The sequence below is a fragment of the Stenella coeruleoalba genome (genome assembly GCF_951394435.1).
Source record: "Stenella coeruleoalba genome assembly, chromosome: 14".
NCBI lineage: Eukaryota > Metazoa > Chordata > Mammalia > Artiodactyla > Delphinidae > Stenella > Stenella coeruleoalba.
In genome coordinates, this window is record NC_137160.1 from 4431616 (window position 1) to 4457089 (window position 25474).

The 25474-nt window shown below is 37.7% G+C and overlaps 1 protein-coding gene across 1 annotated transcript in view; it reads right to left on the bottom strand.

Moving 5' to 3' along the window:
* ZNF407 (zinc finger protein 407) overlaps positions 1-25474 on the bottom strand; it is a 421297-nt gene that overhangs the window by 177284 nt on the left and 218539 nt on the right. The window contains exon 5 of the mRNA XM_079942496.1: positions 3281-3447. Within this exon, the coding sequence (XP_079798622.1) occupies positions 3281-3447 (167 nt within the window). The remainder of the gene's footprint in view (positions 1-3280; positions 3448-25474) is intronic.

The following is a 25474-nucleotide window of genomic DNA, read 5'->3' on the forward strand; positions in this document are numbered from 1 at the left end:
ATATACAGTATACATGATTCTGCTTAAATAAAAATACTGAATTTTCTAACAACTGAAGGATATTGAATCGGTTTTACCTGATTCTATCAGCATCTTCTTTAATAACTTCCTCCTTAACAATATGAATTAAACAGTTTCCCTGAATATACTGAAGACCCCAAGTAACGATAAAATCTACATTTACTCAACTCAGTGCTGTTTACGTTCCTCAAACTTCCATGGCACAAAAAAGGAGGTCTAGGGATTGCTAAAGAAATTGTATAAAAACTCCTATCATTCATCTTTAGTGATAACTCTTGACTGGAAAACTCTGCAACAATTAGAGTCAGATTTGGCAGACTTTGTTAAAAATGTTTAAATGCTCATTTTTAAAAACATTTTTACACAAAAGCTAACATTCTGCCCTACAGTTTATAAATGCAATCTCTCTCTATTCTACAGCATATTTGGCCAATAAGTGCTGGCACCTAGACGGTTTATCCCATAAGGCTCCCAAAGAAGAGAAAAGGAGAATAAAAATGCTAACACCTTGGAGAGAGTCAGTGAAATTATAAAATACTTTTCAAAAATTAAACAGATCATTTTATCTATCTTTATCTACTTTATTCATGTGAATGTTTAATGCAACAAGTCTTTCAAGGGTTTTTGCCCACGTCAGCCTGCTTTGTTCTAAAACGTTTAGGTGTTTTACAATAGAAATTTAGCTTGAGGTGTTGTGGAAATGGTAATTGCCTTTTTAAGGTTAGAAAAAATAGTAAATATAGGAAGGCAGAGTAGCTACCGTAATCAGAAAGAGTCTTCCCTTTACCTGAGAGCAATACTAGCTTCTCTAATTTAAATGAACATATATTAATAGAGAGTTTTAACCAAATTATGTTTAATCTTATTTCCCAATGGTACGTTAAAATGTTCATTATTATCATTTATAAAATAAAGCTGAATTTAAGTATTTTTCCTATCTTTACTTCCCTATTTTGGGGTTAAGTTCATTCCTTGGCATCATTATATCAATACAGAAAAAAAGAACAGAGTAGATGGGCTGTGAAGAATAAAGTTTAATTACAATCACTCATTTAATTATTTAATCAATTTGAAATATAAATCTTTCTAACTAGCTGTATTATCAATTAAATAACACTGAAAGTGGACTTTTTTTAAAATCCCAAAAGATAATTTGCTCGTTAATATTAACATACTATTCTGTGTTGAGACAAAATTGTTCTCTACGATTTATTCATCACCACAGCTTTGTGGGCATTAACCCCTTCGAGTGTGCGGAAATGTGTGTACTGTGGTCTACACATGCACACACAAGCTCACACACACCTACGCATCTGGTGGCGTGTGGCAGAGAAGAGATTGGTGCTATGCTACCCAGCCAGCAAAATACCTGATGGGGAAAGAGTATTCTTACTATTTCTGGACTCAAGCAGACTATGATTCCTTTCCCTCGTTTATGAACTTCTTTGCAATCTATATCTTTCTTGTAAGATATAAACATTAACAGACAAATCCTGATGAAATTTACATTTTTACAGGTATATGTGCTGCATGTATATACTAAGTTTTACTCCCTTTCCTATTGTAAGATACGTATAGGCACAAAGACAAAATTATCCATTTTCCATGTGATTTGGTTCTAGATATATTAGTGACCTTGATTTTTTGACGTGCAGGATTTTTATCTAGGATGTTAGTCTGCAATGTATTGTATGTCATATTTACCTTGGTGGCTTGATTTGTTTGTCACTCTAAATTCAATTTTCACTTGCCCTTTTTTTTTTTTTTTCCAAGGGGGTAGGGGGAGTTGGGGTTGGATAGTGGGCAATTGAGTATTTTTCAAGAAAAAAAATTTTAAGAAAAAACTAAATGTAATATACTCAATAAAAAGGGGGTTCACTTAACATGCCATATTTAAATAATAGCAGAGCTATAATAGGAGACTTTTCTTAACAACTTGAATTAGTTTCAAGTGTGCCATTTTGCTTTCAAATGTAGAAAGACACGGAAACCAATCCTTTATTTTCTATTAGAAAACAGCCACTGTCCCCTATCTCTCATTATGGTGCAGACTACAAGACCTAACAACAAAAATCCATATTATTGATCCAGCCAAGTCTCCACAATTATTCTTTAGAAGGAAACGCCAACGATAAATTACATCTGCACTGGCTTTTCATCTGCTGTTCGATATAAGTGATCTTTCAGGGCAGGCTGGAGACCTTAAATCGTCAACGCCCTTGTCAAGGAAGCTAAGGAGGCCTGGGCTTCCCACAAACTGCTTCAGAAGAACTTTTAACCTATAATTTCTAACAATAATACAGGATTCTTGGCAATCAGAAGAACATTTGGGAATGCTGATTAAAATTTATTTTTTCCTTGAAACAAAACACTTCCTGAGAGCTGTAAAGAGGAAGAAGACCACAAAACAGCAAATGGCTCCAGTGATGTCGCCACGGTGAGATACGGCAAGCGCTCGACTACACGCTTGTAAGGCGTTTAGGGGCCCTCTGTCCTTAGGTAATGAAAAGCATGTCATATACATTGAACAGAACCACAGGGCAGGTAGGAGAAATATATTCATGACGGTCCAAACTGAGAGGCCTCAGGACCATGCCTAGCACAGATGGATTCTGTATGCTGCTTTTACTACCAGTTGGTTTAAATTCCAAACAGTCCACTAAATGTTTTGATGTAAAATGTATGTGAATTCGTACTTTTTCAATTATCTAAAAAATTTATACTAGCTAAATTCAGTTTAGTCTCTTTGTAGTAATTTCAAAGACGCTTGGATCTGATAGTATTCTCTTAAGAGAAATATTAAATTGATTTAAAAAATTTCAAGTGGTACATAAAAACCAAGATTCAATAATGTTCAGAAACATTATGGCACGGAGTCCACATCAGTAACAAATATAACACAAGTTCTCTATGAAAATTTAATCTCCTCAAATGATCTTCTATAATGATCACACCTAAAAAGATATGTTTAAACACATATACATATATGTACCCACACACAACATAAATCAGCTTTGAAATATGAAACTTATTTTATGTGAACACATGCACGTGTGCACACGCACACACACACAAATATTAAAATGTCACTTAAAAATTACGCTGAGCATCATCAAAACACAAAGAAATGATGCCATACCTTTTAACATATAATTACCACAATCTTAAACTCTTCAAACAGGGATTCCTTTCTACGGACTGCTGCTGAGACGACCACCCCCAACTACCACCACCACTGGGCCCAGGCGGACAGGCACACCTGTGTGCGTCCTGTAGTGGTCCTTCATGGCGGAGGCCGTGAGGAAGGAGTAATGGCAGGTAGGCCAGGTACACTTGAATGGCTTCTCCCCCGTGTGGAGTTTCATGTGGTTGTTCAGGGCCCACTTCTCTGTGAAACTTCTATCACACAGGCGGCATGTAAATTTCCTGCATGGAGTGGAGAGAAAAGGATGCAAATATTACCCTCACGGGAGCACCTCGGGCCCAGACAGGTGCCGCTGCAGCCCTGCAGTGTGGCGAGTGCAGGGTGTCGCGAGGAGAACTGCGGGCCTGGCCTGTCATGTCTGTATAACCAGGCATTGATTTTTCTGTCCAGGCCTGGCACTTCAGCCATTTATTCTCTGCTTTGCGGTTGGGCCCAACGGGTTTGAAAAATTCTGTTACAGTCCAGTCACCCCTGAGGCAAATGTGAGAATAGATTTCACCTGTACAGGCCTAGACCGCTTATCCAGGGCACAGGCTGTCAGAGCAAAGGCTAAATGAAAAGCTATCCGTACTAAACTACTCAGACACCCCTGCTCTCTGCCAGGCGGAGGCAGCTGGGGCCGGGCAGCACTCAGAGCCCAGCCCGCCCGGAACGGCACACACCACACTGCTCCCTCGGAGGAGAGGCACACTCCAGGGGCGTCTCCTTTTTAACAAGGTGTCCTTCTGGGTTACCACACAGGTACATAAAAAGTTCCCTTTGATAAGAATAAAAATAAGATTATAAATACAACTTTTCATAAAGTACGCCTTTGAGAAAAAGAAACCTCAATTATTTCCTGTATGGGATGAAAACTGAAAATAACAAATCAATACTCACGTCAGAAAATATTTCAGCCCCACAGTTCCCAGTTAAAGATCTCTGAATACCTTTCATAATCCAGGCAATATGAACCATCAACAAAAGAACTTTAATACTTTCTCTGGTCGAGCTTCTGTCCCTTTTCACTTGTATTCAGGAAATCACCACAAAAATTTACTTTTGATTTCTAATACAATTTAGTTTAAAGCAATCTCTGTGACTAACAAAGTAGTGTCCAGCTAATTAATTCAGGATAATGAACAGTCAAATAAAAGAAAATTAAAACCCAATATTCAAAATTAAAATATTTTAATAAGTCGATAAGCACAATGCCACAAAAGAGACAGACTCTGGCAGCTTCATCTGACTAGCATAAGTTGGTCTACACTTTTAGCAAGTTAATACGATTTTAAAAATAAGATTATAATACCTGCGTTTTAAGTTATGATATAAATAAGGAGATATAGAGTATATTCTTTACATAAATGCTTTTAACTAAAATTTTACAAATTTTCTTAGTCCCATAAGGGTAGAAAAAAAAATTCCAAGCTCCAATTAATTAAGTTTCTCATTTTGAGGCAAATGTGGATTACTTTAACAAATTAATCATTCAGGTTTCACAAATTCTTAAGAATCGAATTATAAAATTACCTTTTATAAAACTCTCTCTTCATTTGTTATATGTAGTAATATTTTTATAACATTATATTTTAAATGCAACAGAAGTAAAAACTGCTACATAGTTAAGAAATGCCGTATAAAATATCTTAAGTGCTTCATTAATATTAAAATTGCCAATTAATATACTTATAGAATATATGTGTAGAGAAACTATGTTTACACCACTCAACACGGACCGACTTTGAAATTACTGTATCATTTGATCATTGCTTACTGGTACTAGAGAATGACAAACATAACTAAATACTTAGAAATGCACTGTAAAAAAATAACATGTCTGTATATCTCTTTGACGGGTCTTCATGCATTTAACATTTCAAAACCATGACAGGGATCTTATTTCCAAGATAAATTCCCCTATCTACTTATTTCTTCATGTATTTATTGTGGATCTAACCTCCTCCTAAAAGAAATAAATAAGGAGGTTAAGTAGATGCTATCTTTTAACAAATAGTTACTCCAGACTGTACTACAACTTTATGAATGACAAAATAAGTCCCTCATTTTTAAATCTACCATGATGTACATTTTAAAAAATTACATCTATGAAACCTCAATATATGTACTCTATTATTCATACATAATAAAAATGTTAAACTAGAGCTTAGAGCCTGTCATGATATGACAAAAGCCAGATAACAAAGAACTAAGGCCACCGCTTGACTTTCAGAAAACCTCACATGTTCTACAATTTGCTTTATGAAAATAAGTGCATGCACTGGTACTTTGAAAAGAACCTGAAATGTTACCAATGTAGTGTCCTTATAAAGACCAAGACCTACTCATCAGTGGGGGGTTTCCTGGAACTGCACAATTCTGAGCCTCAAACACTGTAAACTCTCTGCCACCATGCAACGAGCAAGGACGACGTCCATCCAAGGGATCCGCTCTCCTGGGGGCCTTCAGGAAGCCCACCTGGATGTGTCACTAGGACAGAGCCTAAGTGAAAACGTGCAGTTCCGCTCTGCCACGAGAACCCAAGAAGAAGAGGTATCACTGTGTATTCTGCATGTACTTCAGAAAGACCTGAACACCAACTATAGCACAAACACTGTTCGAGACGGTAGAAACAAAGAGGGAAAAGAGTCAGATTTGGCTCTCAAGAAAATCACAGGCTCCTACGTGAGGAAAATCCTTCACAAAGATAACCTCAGTGCCAGGAAAAAACGTAAAAGGCCATCATAAATTTAAAAGAAGAAGCAATTAATGGGACAGGGCGGATTAAAGAAGGTTTCCCAGAGATGGCATTTAATTTAGATGTTGGAAAGCAGGTGGATATGCAGAGCCAGCAGGGAGGATGGGTAAGGGGCAGTGCGGGGAGAGGCAGAGTGATGGGAGCTCCAGGCCCCGACAGGCTGTGTCAACTGTGGCTCTGTCGGCTGCTGCCCCTCAACTGGGGATGGCCATCCAGTTTCCCAGGTATCAGTGAAGCACCGGGACCTACATTAGACTGGGTTAAATGATATAAATGCTTTTCTATCCCCACATGGTGGTCTTCCATCAGAAACTTCTTGTTTAACTGAATTGACAATATATTAAAAAGAGATCTATTTGGCATAAAATTCGCTAGTCATCTCTCCTTTTGTGCAGGGAGTTACAAAGTCAGTCAGTTGAAGGATGTACAACGAGTGACAATCATGTACAACCTAAAAGGACAAACAAGATAAGCACACAACAGTATGATGGTGTTTGGTTCACCGTATATCCTATGGCCCATAAAAGTGCCTGGTACCCAGAGCTGTTCCATAAATAACTTTGGACCAATGGGATGAAGGGAACTGGTGGTGAAGAGTCTCGTTCCTTACGTAATTTCACCAGACTCAGAGTGGGAATGTGAGATCCGTACACGACAGCAACAGGGGTCATTCAGGCCGCCCAGGGCTCGTGATCCTCATGCTTTTTGGTCTTTTCTCCTTCCTCAGCATTTGTGTTTATTTTATAAATGTCAATATTTCAAACATACAGAAAATGACAGAGATGCATATCTACCACCAAGGTTTATGTACCCAGATGATAATATCCATGTTTGCCGTATTTGTTTCATATCCTTCCTCTGGTATTCTAAACATTTTAAATTAATTTTTTAAATTTAAATATTTATGAACTGAATTAAAAAGAAAAATGGTATGGCAGGCCATAGCACAGGGACAGCAAAGGTGCTAAGGAGAAGGCCACATCTGTGGGAGAGCAGGTGGAGGTCCACATCATTTCCGCTCTGATGTAATCGAGCTACTTTATAACGTTTGATAGAAAGTTCAAAATGCCAAATAGTGCTACGGACTTGTAATGAAACAGGGCAGTTTGTCATCTCCCCTTTCCTCAGTCTGCACTAGATGTTTCTACTGGATATAAAGTGATCTTAGAAGGTTTCAAAAGAAAAAAAAAATCAGAAGCAAAGTAAATTAAAATGGTACCAGACTTCTCAACAGCAAAGCAGGAATTAGAAGACAATGTAGCAATGGTTTGACCATTTTGCGGGCAATGATCTTAAACACAGAATGTTCTGCGTCGTCGCACCTTCGAGTGGTTCCTACCAAAGGGTGCTGTCATTACAAAGTTCCTGGCTTCCAGGGATTATTATCCAGTTGTTTGCTGACACTTTTGGAATAAAACCCATTTTCATGTGGGTAACTGTCATGTAAAAGTCAGTTAAGAGTTCACCTTTGAATGTAAATTCCTAAGTATTCCTAAATTAAATAAGGGCTCCTGGATTAAATTCTAAGCATTTTTCTAGTACTCTCAATATATTTACAGTATGTTTATTTACTGTTACATGTGCTGTTTTATCCCCAGCACCACCACTCCAAAACACACACACACACACACACACACGCACGCGCACACACACACACGCGCGGAATGGCTCTGAGCCTGTGTTCTCTGTGTTAAAACCGGTGGAAGATCTTCTTCGCTGAACTCACTCATGACATGACTTGTAAAACAGAGTCGTGACTAAAACCCACATCTCTAGACTTAAAATTTTAAAGACACGATACTAAATATCCTCATTGTTATACATATAACAAAAACTTAAAAATTTCATGGAGGTTTCGCAAGGCATTATGTACATACAAAGTTAAACTAAAGAATTAGTAGGGAGCTGAATTATATTTATATGATCAATGGTACTATCTTAATAGATACTTCTGCCTTAGACTGTGTTAGAGCAATTGTCTGTTTATGAATGCCTAAAGGGCAGATAAGTTTTGTCAAAATATATAACACTTCTATTTTGAGTTGCGCCCCTAACTTTATCTTTCCATATTACTACACAAGGTAAGTATCCTAACAAGAGAGTCTATACGCATCTTCTTCAAATTATACTTTTAAATGTTATTTAAAAATTTTAAACCCTATTACGTGGGTTATTCAATTTATTAGCAAATTAATTAAAAATCTGCACATATCCCATTTACATATGAAGATAGAAGTATTTTGATACTTTGATGCTTTATTACTTTATGATTTTTGAAATACAGTAAGAATTGCCACTAGTATATTTTTATGTTCTTTTCTAATCTCTCCAATTCAGAATAATTTGGAATACAGTTGCTTTAGTGATGCATTTTGGAGCTGTAGATATCCTTTGCCTTTCTCCCGGAAAGCCCAGTCTGGGTTAACATGACTGAGAAACTCAGGCTCAAGTACAGACATGTTTTAAAAAAAAAAAAGTCTCCCCATTAAGATGTAAACAATCTTAAATATCCATCAGCTGGGGAGTAGAAAAATAATGAGTTTAATCATAAAATGGAATATCATAATGAAGTTAAAATGAATCAATGAGCTACATTTATCAGCATGGGTTAAACAATCTCAAAAATGTAACTGCACTGAAACAAAGCAAGTTAAGCATAGAAATATTAAATCTAAACATATGAGGTCCACATGCAAAAACATGCATGACATCATAATTTGTGAATACTGCTTGTTTCTGAGAAGAGGGGTAAGGCATGCATATGGGGCTAGAGAGCTAACTACAGTTGTACATTTTTGTTGTTTTTAAAAGGAAAACAAAGTAAACAAGGTCATATGTTAACATCTTAAAAAGTGCTTTCATTGTTTTTGAAAAATTCCACAATTTGAAGTGAATATTTTAATTAAGTAATCCAAAATTTCTTTTCTACATGTCACGTCACGTTAATAAATCATACAAATTCATATCTGCAAAAAAACAGCAATGAGCAAGATCTGCTCCAAATGAATGAGCTAAACTTTATTAAAACATTAAATAATCATGCAGTTATTATCTTCCAAAACTCTGAAACAAAGGTGCTGACTGATTCAAAATGATTAACAGTAAACTGATGTTGCAAAACCTTAACTGACAGGTATTGCTGGTCTTTAGGAATAAACACAGAACTGAAAACAATACAAGGCTTGTATGATTCCTAGCAAAACAGTCCAATATACTAATGAATCTGTTTCCACAATTTCTAAGTTACTCGGATACTACCAATATGCAGGCTGTTTCTTTGGGATAACAGCCTCCTTTTAAAATTATTATAATTTAATAATTACATAATAATATACTAAAAGATGAAACGAAAATAGAATATGATGGGGTCTTTGCCCAGTAGGGCTACCTTACAAATTTCTGCTGAGCTGCAAATAAAACTGAAAAACAATCACTTTCTTGAACGAAGAAGCACATAAAAGGCATATAAAGACAACCACTAAAGAGCAACTTTAATCTCAATTAATTCACGAGTCTTACGCTGAAAAAGTATCCAAAAGATAACAAAGCAAAATGAAGTTCAAGAAATTCTGCCATGGTAACAAATCCAATACCTATACGCATCGGAACTGTGAGGTGCCTATACTGTTTCTGGCCTAGGAAACATCTGAGGAAGAACATACAATACTGTTTTTAGACTTAAACTACTTATTCATGTAAAACAGGCACTAAATCCACATTAATTACCCCAATATTACTCCATAGTAATCCTGTTCATCTTAGTTTTATGAGGTTTCAAGTACTATATATATATATATATATATATATATGTTTAAATAAAATATGCAACTTTAAACTGCATGGGAAGTAAGAATCTCTGTTTTCTCTAAATTGAAAATTGAAAAGCTACACTGACAGGTGAGTAATAACAAGGAATACACTCGGGGTTCCTCTGGCCACCTCCTTCCAAATACTTGTGTGTGTGCGTGTGTGTGTGTGTGTGTGTGTGTGTGTGTGTGCACATGCACATGCATGCATGCATACTAGATCCAAAAAAAACCTGACTCAATGAATGAAGTTATATCCTGAAACCAAAAGTATCTAACACTAATATCCAGATTATTTAAATTAGGCTGGACTCTTGAGAGTGACCTGTTCCTGATTATATATAAAACATGAGCATGATTTATATCAAGAAGCCACAAAGACCTAAGATTAGAAAGGTTTCATTTACTGAATTCAACTCTTCAGAATCAAGTGTGGCTTACAGATGAAAGCTGGAAACCTCCTGTGAGGGCTTTTACACAGCACGCAAGGGAGCCTGCTACTTTAGCCAAGAGTCTTGAGCGCATTTTTTGCCCTGAACAGGTGATAATTAGCCTAATTAACAAGCCAGATCCTTGTTAACTAGTTGGAAAAGAAATTTAACCTCATTCTTGCTGAAGCCATCATTTTAAAACCTCTTAAGGTATCATTCAGATTCTAGAAGCTGTGACATATGTTTTCTGGCCCTTTCAGTTCTTTCCAAAGGTTGCAAAGCTTTGTGTCAAAGGTACTTCTGGGAAGAGCATTGGCAGAATATTAATCCCTGGTTGCCTTAGTCTACTAAGAACCAAGAGAATGACTCATTCCAAAGAAAAACATTCAAGGATTACAAGGGCCATGCCCTCAAGATTGAATTCATCCTTCAAAATCCCATTCCCATGAAATTTTTCTTTGTCAAAGAGACCATAAACTCTGGCCTACCCCAAACCATCCTATTAAATTTGACTGGAACGGTGCCCGTTCCACTGCATGTGCTGTATCCAAAACTCCTCAGCACAACAGGGGTTAGGAAAGGCTCTGTGTAAAAGACAGTAAATACTTTCTACTCGGTGGGCCCTCAGGTCTTCAATGCAACTTCTCAACTCCGCCTTGGTAGCACAGAAGTAGCCATGGACAGTACATAAATAAGTAAGCGTGGCTGTGTTCCAATAAAACTTTATTTACAAAAACAGGCAATGGGCCTGATCAGGCCTGCAGAGTGTAGTCGGCCTATCCCTGGCTTAGGTGAGGTTGCATCTCCCCACCTGCACCCCCCAAAAGCACCCTGATCTGTACAGGGTAAAAGAATCTGAATCGAGCACTGCTGGCAAACAAAGGTCCACTAAGCCCCTTCACAGGGTTTGAGAAGTTGGTTCAATCCTGAAATAGTTCATGTTTCCTGCAGGGCTTTCAAACGCCAACATGAGAAGAACAGGTGGAAGGAATTATACTGCATATGAGACCCATTCAGTGCAGGCTGCCCCGTCCTTTCAAACTACCCCCTTTCAAGTGTGTCACAGAGCTGGAGGGCTTGCAAAGTTGAAATAATTTTAACTAACCATAGAAGTCAAGTCCTGGAGAACAAGACATATATTAAATTGCCACAATCCTCTAGTCTGGACTAAATGAAATTTTATCGCTTCAGGTTAGGTAAGAAAACACTGGATTTACGCAAGGAAGGTTAAAACAGCAGTTACAAATAAAGGACTAATGTTACTGTTTAAAGACCATATAAAGAGAATTTCTTTGAAATCACTGCTCTTACTGATATAAATAATTTGAGCTAAAACGACAAAATGCATTTCAAACCCCATTTACACATTCATCCCAAATGTCTTGACGGATGTTCAGTCTTTGGACATTTATAACACAAGCCTAACAATCTTCAAATTATAATATCTCAGCTACTTCTATGTCAATTGATCAATTTTTTAAAAAGTATGTATTGGAATCTACTGTGTGTCTAGCAATTATTCATGCATGTACAGACCTATAAGTGAAGGAAAAGGAGCCTGTGCCTCACTGGCAGACACTAATGTCAGTGAAATAATTAGAACAAAAGCTCACCACATTCTGTTGGACTTTTTAAAAAAGCTTTTTGAAAAGATGTTTAGAAAAAGCATCGGTGAATATAGAGTGAAGCAGCTGCAAAGGCTTCATGGATGCGGTGGAGCTTCAGGTGAGTCTGAAAGGACAGAGCAGACTCTAGTAACAAAGGCGGCAGGCAGTGACAGGCCTGGAGGAGGGACAGGCAGAGGCGGGGAAGGTGCTGTGTGTGGGAGCCCTGAGCTGATCATGGTAGGGGAGGGAGTGGGGAGCAGGCTGCACAGATGGCGGAAATAAAGTTGCATCCTTTAAGCTGAGTCAGACTGAAATGGCCCTGATAAAAAGACAGAGAAACCTGACTTTGATATGACAAAAGGAACCACCAATCTATTTTTTGTTTTTCTTTTCCCCCTCTCCGATCTCCCTTCCATTGTTTGTTTTTTACAATTATTTGACTATAATTTTCTAAGGAGCTACATGTGGCTTTATCCTTCACAAGTGCCCATGATCAAAAAGATACAGTACACTTGTATACAAGCCACAAATATGTACGTGTCTGGGAAAAAACCTACCATAACAATGTGCACATCTGAGATTCATGACAAACTCATTTATACACTGGGACAAATAACACGTAATCTTACAAACAGTACGTCAGCACTAACAAAGACTGCTATGTGTCAAGCTATGTACCTACGGATGCTATAAAAATGTTATTTCAGAGCTGAGAACCTCACACACTGTACCAGTTGCATGTCAATGGAAAAAGGTTTTACTAAGTTTTCTGATGCTACCCTTGCCAGTTCCAGTATTAACTGTATTAGAATGAATTGGTTGGTAAATATGAATAAGATAGATTTTACCAATAAGAACAAAAACAGGTTTATAGAAAGAAGCACGAATTTAAAAATCAACTACAAAATCCCCTAAAGTTATTTCCTTTTAATTTTTAATATGTTAACATTAAACACAACTGATATATTAATGGAAGCTGAGTACAAACAAAAACGTCTGTCCCAATTCAGACAATCTGTCACAGTCCCACTCATCAAGAAACTACGATTTGTAAGGATTTTATAGAAGTCATAATGTCTTCACACCATGGTGTTATATAATTACGCCAAGCAATGTGTCATTCACATCACTCTATGAAACTTTACTAGGACAAATATACATTGTAAGGAACATCAGGCATCTGTATAGAATGGATGATTCCAATCCCCTTTTGCTAATAAAGCTGACACTTTCATATGAATAAAACTGCTCAGTTCCTGGCATGCCACTGACTCAGAAATAATATTTGGGGTCACATATTCATGCTGCTGGGGAAAGAGAAGTTAATAAGTGTCTGGCCTTGGGCAGCCTCTCTTGAGCCTCAGTAGGACCATGTAATTTTTATTCCTGGTGTGTATTCACGTCAATATTTCTAAAAATACTGAGCACAAGACATCATTTTATATTACAGTGTAGATCACTGGTGCTCTATAAATAGTAAATCATGAGAATTATCTATTATTTCACAACTGTTTAAAACAGCAATAATAAGAAAGTCATAGTTTCCTACTTGGATTCCTTACGGCAATCCTTGTCAGCTCCAACGCTCCAATGAAGAACTATCAGAGTATTTTAAAAAGAGTAGTAGTTTTCCTAACAAAATTAATAAGCCGAAGACAACAGGCTGATCATGGGTTACACCCCTAACATAGGAGAGTTAAATCTGTCAACACTACAGCACTGTTAGAACCAGCAACTGACACCAGTGTACGTAATTCTCTAAATATTAACATTAGTTAAGGGACAGTGGACCATCGCTATTTATTCAAAATGAGACTTCATACAGGACTCAAGTACACAGTAGGTTAAATGGAAATGTACAAAATAGTATTTCTCTCTACCAAACAATTTAAATTCACCTTCGATATATGTATAAAAAATTATATTTTTTTCCTAAAAAATATTCTTGTACAATAATACTGGAACATGTTCCACAGACCCGTGCATCTTACATACTAGCAAATATGGGATGTTTACACTCTATCCTGTAGGTCCTTATGTATCTACTTTGGAAACAGAATTTCTAGACATTTGAATAGACATGCCAGATTTAGAAAGGGCTGTCCACCCTGATGGTGACTGTGTGATTTGCTGAAGCAGGGAAGGCAGCCTTTCCAAACTTAGGTATTTCATTGTCCTGGCCTTTGTCATCATCTCGGCCTTCTAGCATGTCAGGATGATCTAGGGAACCATTTGAGCTCAAGGTAAGATTAGCTAGAAGGGCTGAGATGTATTGCCCAGTAATCTCAGAGTTCAGTACGGAATTGACCCTTTCTGAGACCTTAGTCCGAAGAGCGGCAGTTACAGTACACTTCTAGAGTAAATGTCTTGGAGCATTTGTGCACTGGAGCATCACCAAGACATGACGTGAGTTCAGAAGATGAAGTCAGCGTAAATACTGTAGAGCCTGATACGGATCATCACTTGCTTTACTTACATCACAATATTCTGACATTCATATATGTAGAAAGATCATGTTGTAAGGGATTTGATCTGTTCTTTTCTAAATCATAAGTTCAAGGGAAAGAGCTAACATTGGATTAACATAAAAAACAAGTTTTTAAAGAGTTTTAAAGTTATTGTGATTCAACTGAGAGTAAGTAGTTAAATACTAAGTAAGTAGTTAAATACTAGTAGTCTCTCCACCATTTCTCACACATGTCCACCATACAACGGGTGTGAAGTAGCCTGCAATGAAACAGGAGTAAAACTATAGAAAGTACATACATATATGAGGTACATTTGGGTGGAAACAACCTCCTAAATGCAGGGTAAAGCAATTAATTTAGCTTCCTTTCAATACAGAAGAGTATTATTTACTTAAAAAGTTGGATATGTACAGCTATGGAATTCTTTTCTGCAAAACAGACTTGTGGATTTCATCTACTTCTCATATATTCTAAATTATTTTGAAAAGATAAATTCAGATAGGCATCTATAAACACTGAATATAGATCATTTATACTAATTTTTCAAATCTTCAACACCTCAAACAAAAGACTATGTGGAATAACATCATTTATTATGTACCTTCCAGCATTCAAAATATTAAACTAAGTTTCTTTCTAATATAATTAAATGCATAAGCAAAAACAACTGGAAGGATGTAAGTGATAAAATATATTTATACTTGGAGCAACTATAGTGTTAGGGAAGCTAAAATACAGAAATAACTGAAACTATCAAAATGACGTTAACAACAAAAAAAGACTTCTCAAATATGGGCTGGGAAGGAATAAAAGTGAAAGTCAAAAAGGTTGCTAGTTTAGACTTTATGACACAAAGAAAACAAAACTGCTCAACTCTTTGTATCACTACTATATTTTTTATTAAAGATTCTTCAGACTGAAATACATGGAAATGAATTAAAGTCCAAGAATTATTTCACGTAAGGCAGTAACAAGGAGGCTTCTGGCCAAGTGAGAGCCGCCGTGAAGGTGCCGTGAGGGTCAGATCTCCCAGGGTGTCAGGCGGGGCCAGCAGAGTCCAGGGGACAGTATTTGAGCAGAGGCGCCGGGAAAGGGCGCAGAGAGAGGAGCCAAGTGTGCCCAGCAGGCAGGGACTGCAGACACCCTGTTCTCCTGTAACTCAGCCACATCCTGCGTCCTGCCAAGCCTGGCACACAGGTGTCTTCAATCAATGTCAGATGCAGCCCAAGAGCAAGACCTGACCTACCCAGGCCAGCAGCCGATTGCAAACGCTCCCTTGACCTGAGAACATGAGAGTCTCATTCTCCTGGTTCCTCCTTGCCTTCTGAAGCCTGGATGACCCACCCGCACTCCTTTGGTGACCTGTATGTACTCTGATGACATCCACGTTTATATCTGAGGTCTAGTCGGTATTTAGCTGCCCACACAACGTCTCCACTGGGATAGCCGACAGGCTTCTCAAATGTCCAGCGTCTAAACCTGGCTCACAATCTCCCCCAACGGAACCTGCTCTTGACAGTGGTTTTGCCCGTTTAGTTAATGACGTGACTTCATTTTTCCCTTTTCCCTTCACTATTCATGTCCAAACCTTGGTGTGATCCGTTACTCTTTATCTCATCCAATCCACTGGTAAATCCTGTGGGCTGGACTTTTCAGATATATTCAGAGTCTGGACGCTTCTATCTACCCCTGTTGCTAACACTGGGGTCCAGCTCACCGTGCTCTCACGTCAGGATCATCCCAAGAATGTCCAACAGAGCTCCCAGCCTCTGCCATCACCATCCACTCCCTTCTGCCGTTCAGTCTATTCTCTGCATACTGCAAACAGCGATTCTGCTACAGCGTAAGTCAGACCGCGCCAGGCCTCTGTGAAATACCCTCCAATCTCACACAGAAGAAAAAAACCAAAGTCCTTGCAGAGTCCTCCAGAGCCTGACATGGCCTGAGCTGCCATCACGTCCTCCTTCCCACCCTGTGCACACCCCAGGCACAGCGGCCTCTTGACAGCCCTGGGCCACGCCCCACACAATCGTCTTCAGGAGACTTGAGCACTTTTCCCTCTGCCTGAAAGACTCACGGGGCCCCTCTCCTACCCGCAATCAGGTCTAGATCACTTGTCACCTTCTCTCTGACAGAGGCTCCCCTCGCCGCCTATGGAGAGCTGAAATATCCCACCCAGCACTCCTGGCTCTTCCCTCTTTCCCTTACTATATCACCACTATTTTAATACTGGCATATATTGGACTTTCAGTTTTGTTTGTTGAATTTCTCCCCACACTGGTATGTAAGCTCGTGAGAGCAGAACGTTTGCCTGCTTTATTTTCTGCTATATCCCCAGGGTCCAACACAGGGCTTAGCACATAGTAGGTACCCAGTAAATAACTGCTCAAATGATGAATTAATTAAATATTGTAAAGGGACAAAATTTACAGAATTAAGTTTATTTTAATATGCAACATATGAAAAACACACACACACACCACACATATACCTATGTATGAATAGACAAATAGAAACAGTAGGGACAGATTCACTGTGAATAGTAGGAACCTTGGGTGGGAACTAAGATTTGGCTGAGGAAGACTGCAGGAAGAGGAAGGGCATCAACTTGGGAGAAGGGAACTTTTACTTAGCACTTTATATACTACTGTATTAAAAATATTTACCAACACACATTCCATTTTTTAAAAATATATACGTAAGCAAACAGAGTTTGAAAAGCATAATTCAAAACAAACAGGTTTAGCCAAAATAAATTTTTAAGTAAAATTTAAAAGAATCACTAATTTTATCCACCACTGGCTTTTCTACGCCATACTAACATACAATGTTATTGATACATAGCTGAAACAGTCAGAGTACCACAGAGAGAAACAAGAGTTGAGACAGTTATTGAGGCAGTGTAAAATCAGATCTCTAAAAAGAAAGACATCTTTCTCTTCTCAATTTTTGAAGTCAAAATCCTCACTATATTTGTATTCAGATAGTTCAGAAATCAGTGTTCAATGATTTTATAAGCCTACACTGTGAATACCATACAGCTGACAGCTAATCATAGATACTGTTCACTGTAACTGAAGAATCTTCTGTTTGCCATGAGTAACCACATAGTCACAGTTCTGGAAGAGATGGTTCTAGGTATTCAGTAATAGAAAGATATTATCACATTTTTGAGACAGTCAGACCAGCTCTCACTAAAGACCTACCCTTCTTCTACATTTCGTTTAATTCTCTGTTACACAAGAGTCCTGATCTTATTGTGGCTTATGTGCCACTCACAAGTTGACTCCACACCACCTCATGTATATTGATTTTTGAACTGTTTACTACTCTCAGTTACGTACATTCCCTAAAAGACCCAAAACAACTCAGGGACATTAGATTTTCAACTTCTTGATATCTTTCACAGTAGTAAGGGCAGGAAAGTGATGTATTAAGAAACATTTGTAACATTTAATAATCATATATAACTAAAATTTATTGAAGGCTCAAAACATGGCAAGAAGTATTCTGATAAATGACTTTCCCAATGACATGTTTAAAACTGCAAACAAAGCTGCTTGAAGGAGGCCATGCCACAGAAGTGAAACAGCCGCCCTGACACCGACTTAGCTGAGACATCAGTGCTCTGGTTGTTCTTCTAGCCTGAATTTCTACACATGTCACATGCAATGGAGTTCAAACAAAATACTTCCAAAATATGTCCCAACAATGAAACCCTACAGGTCTAATTTCAATTAAATTTCCACTTAGTCTGGTCCTAAGGATGTGTTCCCAAAGCCCCAAATTCATGAAGTGATGCTACCAAAGGCTGTTCTCTCCAGTATAGGAAAGAAGGGTTCTGAGGCCAAGAGTCAATCGAATATATCTGTCTGCGATCAACCAACCATCATTGTTGATGAGAGATTCTATCTCCTGAAAGGCCCTGTCTTTCTATTTGTGGGGTCTATGTGCAGTCCAAGTGCTAGTTAATTCTCCACTGGAATAAAAAGGCTGACTTCCAGGAGACAGAAGCTTGAACTTTCTATTCTTTAATTTGTCAAAGACAGTAAAACAAAACAACAGAAAGTGACAATCTAACAAATTATGGTTTATAATAATAAATTATAGCTTTATAATAATCCAAAACCAGAAGTACAGGAAGGTAAGATAGTAACAACAGCAAAAGAACAGAGAACACACCCTCAAATAAGCTGCTCTAATGCCTTACAGAGAGCAGGTGCTCAAACAGTTACTGAATGGAATGTTAGTGACTAAAACTGACAGACTAGGATTGAAAACATAACAATAAAAGATGAGTAAAAAGAGACTCCTGGGACTTCCCTGGTGGCGCAGTGGTTGAGAGTCCGCCTGCCGATGCAGGGGACACGGGTTCGTGCCCCGGTCCGGGAAGATCCCACATGCCGCGGAGCGGCTGGGCCCGTGAGCCATGGCCGCTGAGCCTGCGCGTCTGGAGCCTGTGCTCCACAACGGGAGAGGCCACAGCAGTGAGAGGCCCGCGTACCGCAAAAAAAAAAAGAGAGAGACTCCTATATATAACCAGAAGATACAGATGAAGCATTCCACAGGAATGTACGTGATGATATTCACAAAAACGTGCCTAAGAGCTAAGAACTAAAGAAAAGGGGTCCAAAGACGGAAGAGACAGCTGTCCTCATCTCTACAAATCACCTCATGGAACATCCAGAGATTGTGCTGTACATTTCCAAATATCGCTAACATTTTTCATAATAACCAAGTTTATATTGATTACTGTTATCTACTATTCTTCAAAAATAATATGCTATAGAGCACTAAGAAATATACACAGAGTCACTTAGAAGCAAGAGAGATAGAAGAAAAGTGCTTAGAATTAAAGCCCGGGTGAAAGATAATTAGGAAAATTTCCTTTGGGGAACAACAAAAGTGAAAATACTAGCACATTTTAATTGCTATCAAGTAAATAAGACCTCTGAATGACTTTTAAATTTTACCTGAGCTTACGCAGATCTGACCAGGGATTAATATGGTGGACAGGGTTGGCAACAGAGGAAAAGAGGTAAAGAGGTAGAATTAAAGAACTCAATTATCAAACCTTAGGATTTATGTTTCTAAATAAGTTGATTTAAAAATGTGTGCAATTTGATGATAATAAAACCAATCAGAATTTGATTAATTATGTGAATTTACTATCATGGGCTAATAAAGTAATATATACACATGTACTTTGGTACTCAGGCCATCAAAACAAAGATGACTACAACTTCACAGCACACAGAGCAGAAGTAAATTATGCACTTACGCCTCAGGACTGGTATCAGGGTGTCAGATATGTATGCTTTTGTATACTTTTTATTTCTCTCTTACTGCTGTTCTTAAAATTCTTAGAAAAAAGCCTTTGGTCACTCTCAGACATGTGTGGCCACCTGTACCAGGGCAAGAGAGCATCTACCTGGGGACCCACAGGCTGCCTCTGCTACACTCAGCTCAACCTGATTGCTGCTCGCTTCGGAGATGCGTCCCATAAAGTTTCTGATCATAAAAGACTGTGGTCCAGGACTGAGGTTTCCTCTTTGTTTAAAACAATCAATGCTGTTCCCAATCATTTACAATTAGCAAAGAAATCATTTATTTGGTAAAACCAAACTGAAGATTTGAATGAAAAGTAAAAGAAGCTGAATAACCTTACAGAAATTTTAAAGAAAATTCCTAAAGTTACATTGCTTATTCAATGAGTGAATATCAAAGAAGACACTACTCACAACACTTGCTATAATATAGATCTTTCAATCACGGGAAGGTACAATATTCTCACTGAACAAATATATGAAAACACTGAATTCATTTTTAACTCTGAGTTTAAAGTCATAAATTCAGATTACAACAACTTCAATTTCTCCTCAAGAATAGGATTTAATTTACAGATTCTTAAATACCCACATTCATAAAGTCATTACTATTCACGCTCAGCAAATAATGAAATAATAAAAAGTTACTTTTAGAATGAAAAACTAAAGGGTGCTGAACACAGTACATAAAAGTCAATGAAATAAATATATATAGCAAGTAAAAGCATCTTAACAAATCAGAGAAGACTCCCTCTGGACACAACTATTCAATAATTATTGATATGGTACACTACTTATTCCTAGAAACTATAATTAGACATGATGTATTCTATCCATTTTCTCAAGATGCAAAATAACCAAGCTAATAAATACAGTTATTCCTGTCCAGAACACGTTGTCTATTCCTTTAGCTGAAAGCAAACCTCTAGTAAATTCCTATTTATCTTCTGGCCAATCAAGGAATGAATGACTGACACTAACGCAGTCTTATCTGGGCCTTATGTCTGCTGCACATTCTGCTAAGTGATGTCACTGCTCTAGCAGACGAAAATGAGCAGATTATTACAGTGACTAGGAGCAAACCAAACATTTGGGTTTTTGCATGGACAGATTTACACACTGTCTGTCAGATAAAGCACAGTTTGCCTGCTGCTTACACAACAAGAATGTGCCTGACAGCTTCTTCCCAGGGTCAGTATCTGATTACATAAATAGGCCATCCCCGCCGTTCCTAAAGACTGACAGTCTGTCTTAGTTTATGGTGCAGTTTCGGACTATCAGCTTTCTGTCTTGCACACAAGGCTGATGAACATCAGAGCACTTCCTGGAGGTCCAATCAGGATTGCTCACTGCCTGATTCTGGGCCATATAAAACGTGATGGGCACAATGGGGAGGAAAAAGACAATGTGAAAACTACTTCTGATGACTGCTCCTGAGGCATACACTGAAGGGTAAATCATGTCAACACACTTAGGGGTGGGTGGGTGGGTGGGTGGGTGTGTGTGTGTGTGTGTGTGTGTGTCCACAGCATTACCTTTGAAATAATTCAGAAGTATATAATGGTTTCTTTAAAGCTAATGGTTTTATTTATAAAATTAAATATGAAGCGCAATCACATAAAAATTATGTATTTGTAATTTTACAGTTGCTGTGTTTTTTAATGAATGTTTTTGTATCGTTCCAGCAATGAAACGAAACGCCAATGACTTATCATGGTCATATAAAACCATAACACTGAGCTCAATGAAATGTTTAAAAAGTAATCTACCACTAGTTAACACCTTTCCTCCTATCCCCACCACCATATCCAAAAGAAAACTTATCAAATCAACACACTAGTGAATGTTGATGAGTGAAAATATGGCTTAAAACTTACTTTGGCAGCAACAAAAATGGTAGTCAAGAAACACGCATGAGCAAACGGTGTCTGTATAGATACTATGAACTTTCTTAAAAGGTGAGATTCTGTATTTTGGTCTGCTAGGCAATAATACAGCAGCAGCAACAGCAGCAATAAACAATAGTATTTAGTAGTATCATCAAGGTCCTGCAGTCTACTGGAAACTCACTTACAAATTATCCCGAGTTAAACACTGATTACTTAATAATTACATACTTCTCAAAAAATAAAGGCGTGAGGTTTTCATTCAAAATGGTCTGGCTGATCAAGACAGATCAATTTCCTTTCAATAAGGAAAAATTAGGCAGCAGTCATTTGAAAGGCATTAATGAGTATCTTAATTCCATTGTTAGGAAACCATGTGTTTCTTAATTTTCTTCCTTGGTCTCACACTATTTGGGAGCTGCTACACGGAGAAAAATTCAAGTATCTCCACTATTAAATGTCTCTCGAACATGCACTATGGGCCAGATCCTATCCTGTGTTCTGGAAACACAGAGATGAATAGGACACAGGCCTGCATCCTCAAGGTACGTAAAATCTGATAAGGAAGAGAGACAAGCAAACACAAATTATATTTCAAGGTAGTAATTTATCTTTTCACAGATAAATGTATTTTTTAGATTCAAATGGCAATCTTTTCCAATATTAAACAGTTCTCATTTTCAGGACAATGATCTGTAAAACTTATCCTACACTTTTCTAGTGAAAAGAGTTTCTTCCTCCTTAATCTTCTTTCTGCCTCCTAAAACAAGCCATCTCAAGTCACATTAACGATTTCGTGAAGCGTGGACCTGAACAATACACACATATAGAAACCTACCTGAAACTACAAAAATGATGTGTTCTCTTCCCTATCGGAATGATTCCACGTTAGCTTTTTATACTCCTACACATTAAATACCAATACATTTAGCTTAAAATGTCTTATTGCCTAATACTAAATGTATTTCGTCTTTTTCATTTGTTCCTTGACACCAACACTAATGAACTGTCATAGAAATAGTTTTGGGAATCACAAAGGGTGAGGTACCTTACCATGGTAAATAATCAGAAATCATAAACACAATATTGTCGCTCTCGTAATTTCAGCCATAACTTTCAAACATTCATACCCAGACAAACCAGATGAAATATGTTGCTTCAGGTCAGCTCTGATGGATCCCTCAGAAATATCAACATTATTGCTTCAATTTTATTATGTACCACACTTCATAACTGTACACTGCAGAGTACAATAAAAACTCCACTACACAGCTTGAGTACTTATTAAACAGATCAAAAGTTACTGCAGCAAATAACTTGTCCTACTCAGGGTCCATTAATAATATAACTTGTTGCTCAGATAAGGATTTTTTTTTTAAATTAGGACAACGAAGAAGAAAATATAGAACAATTTGAAATCTCTTATACATGTGATTTTCCAATCACATGCCCAACAACTTTGAAATAACTATTTAAAAAATTTGGATAAATAAAGAAAAATGGAAGATGGTTAAACAAGGGTAAAAAGAAACAGCACAATGCGATTTGTAAGCTTTCAGAGCAGCTGGTCACTGCCCGTCCCCAGACAGACCTGAAGGTAAGAAACAGCATATACGTGTAGTGCCTGTCTCTCAAAGACTATATCGACAACATTTATGAAGAGACTGCCAAATTCAAACTATACTGCAAAAACAACCAATGACTACTTTTCCAGGGTAGGTGGTGTGGCTACCTCTTTGCTACACAAGACAATGTTCCTATTAATAAAACTGGCTGAATTTGAAGCTCACCACTGTATTAACAATAACAATGGGAAACAATAAATGAGGAGATTAAAAAGGGAAAAAAACAAAGCTGATGATATTTAAGGTATCCTGGGAAATTTATATTGTGAGTAAGCAATAGCAATGAATTATTTAAAGTCAAGGAAAACACTTATGGACAAGTGGGTGATACAAAGTAGACACGCGTCATCATTTCTGGAATGAAGGAAGGAAGAGAAGGACGGAGGGATGCAGGGAGGAAGGGGGGAAGAACAAACAGCCAACGAGCAGCACGATTCCAAGGAGATGAACGGCTGTGCGAGCAGACATCATACAACGTATCTGCCATCAACATACAGACAAAGGACTCGAGAACTCAGCATCTTATTAATTTTCACAAACATAAGCTACTTTATCAACTCTTAATTTTTATATAATTCCAAAGTTTGACATTAATGGTAAAGCAAATTCACAGTCTTACAAGTATTCAGGTGTGAATTTCATATGCATTATATATATTTTTTAACTAACGACTGACAATGTCTGATTGTTTTTCTAGAATTTGTTATTCATTTGCCATCACAGCAATCAAGATATTTAAAAGGAAACTCACCTGATGAGCACTGATTCCACCAGGGCCTAGCCCAGCACCTAACAGGTGCTCAATAAACAGAATTGAAAAAAGTTAATTCTTTTCTTTATTTTGGTATATAAGAAAGTTAAATCTCTATAAAATACTTGTAAGTATTACTGAGGAATATGAAATAAGCCTCAGGAACTACTGAATACAGTCTGGAGGTGTGATTACTCCCCAAAAATTAGCAGAAGGAAACAACTTGTTCATAAATCACATTAATCAGTGGTGTTTCAACCATCTGAAACGTTTCGAATATTAGCAACTGATGCGCCTGTGAACAGTCATTGCTACTGGTGTACAAGAAATGCTGTAATTGGTTTAAATCGGCCTGGCCCATCTGTCTTTAATACTCTTACTACAAGGCAGTAAGCAGAGAACTATTAGAGCTGCAGTATAAGCTGTAAGATCTCTACTTGTTCTTAAATCATTTAAAAATAATGAGAGCTTTAGCCTTTATCTAATTAACAAGTGCCTTCTTTGAATTAGAAAAACTGTATCATTTAGCCCACGGATGTTTAGTAAATTGGCTTGGTGGCATGCAAGCTAATGCAGGGGAGCAGTTCCAGTGTCTTGTTCCTAGCTTCTTATTACTTGAATTATAATTCAATGATCACCTTAGATCATGGGCTATTCATAAATCAGAAGCCTGACATCAGATGAAAAATTGTATTAATATATGAAACTTATTATATAGTACAAACTGCTCTCTTGATAAATTACATTGTTCAAACTTGACAATGATTGCATTTAAAACATTATTCCTGTTTGCTGTTTTACAGACTGAAGCCTCTTCATGAAAAATTTACAATGCTCCTCTGTGTTTTGGAGTCAGAGGGCAATAGTAGCAAATGGCAGGCAGAAACCATACTTTAGATTTGCTGGCAGCTGCAAAGGACAGAAAACACTTCTGAGGACGGGGAGGAGGCCCTCCGCTGCATCGCCTGCATCTCCATTGCTGGCCATAACTGTCCTCACCAGCAAAGCACAGTGAATAATAAAATTTTAATTTCAGCTCACTGGATTGCTTTCTTCTCTTATATAGGTGTTTCAAAGAAATTTATAGTCATAAATGTTTCACAGAAATTTACAGTGTGAGAGGAAAAAATAAAGGGGCCAACCCATGAAGTTTAATTTGAACTGAGGCCGGGCTCCTCAGATGATGCATTATGACAAATGCTCTTCGCCAAGGCTGACTGGGTAACTCAGGCTGGAGCTCCATATTATTTACATTAATTACACGAAGGCGGCTTTGTTAATGGTGCATTCTGGTGCGGGTCGCAGCATGATATGCTAATGATCTAAGAAAAATCTGCATCTCCAGTATTTATGATAATTTGTAATAGGAAGTAGGGTTGCTTTTATTTCTTTCTCCTCACTGGAATAAAAAAAGTCAGCACAAAACAATTTTATTCAGAGAAGAAAGGAAAAAGTTCTAATCGCCAAGACATTCAAGTGTTATAAACAAAAGGGAAGACTTATTGTTGAGGGTCTTGTCACAGCCCGTGACAAAGTGATAATACGGCAGTTCAGTGTGAGGTGTGTATCCAGCTGAACTGAATGGGAGAAAGCAAAGATGGAAAGTATAA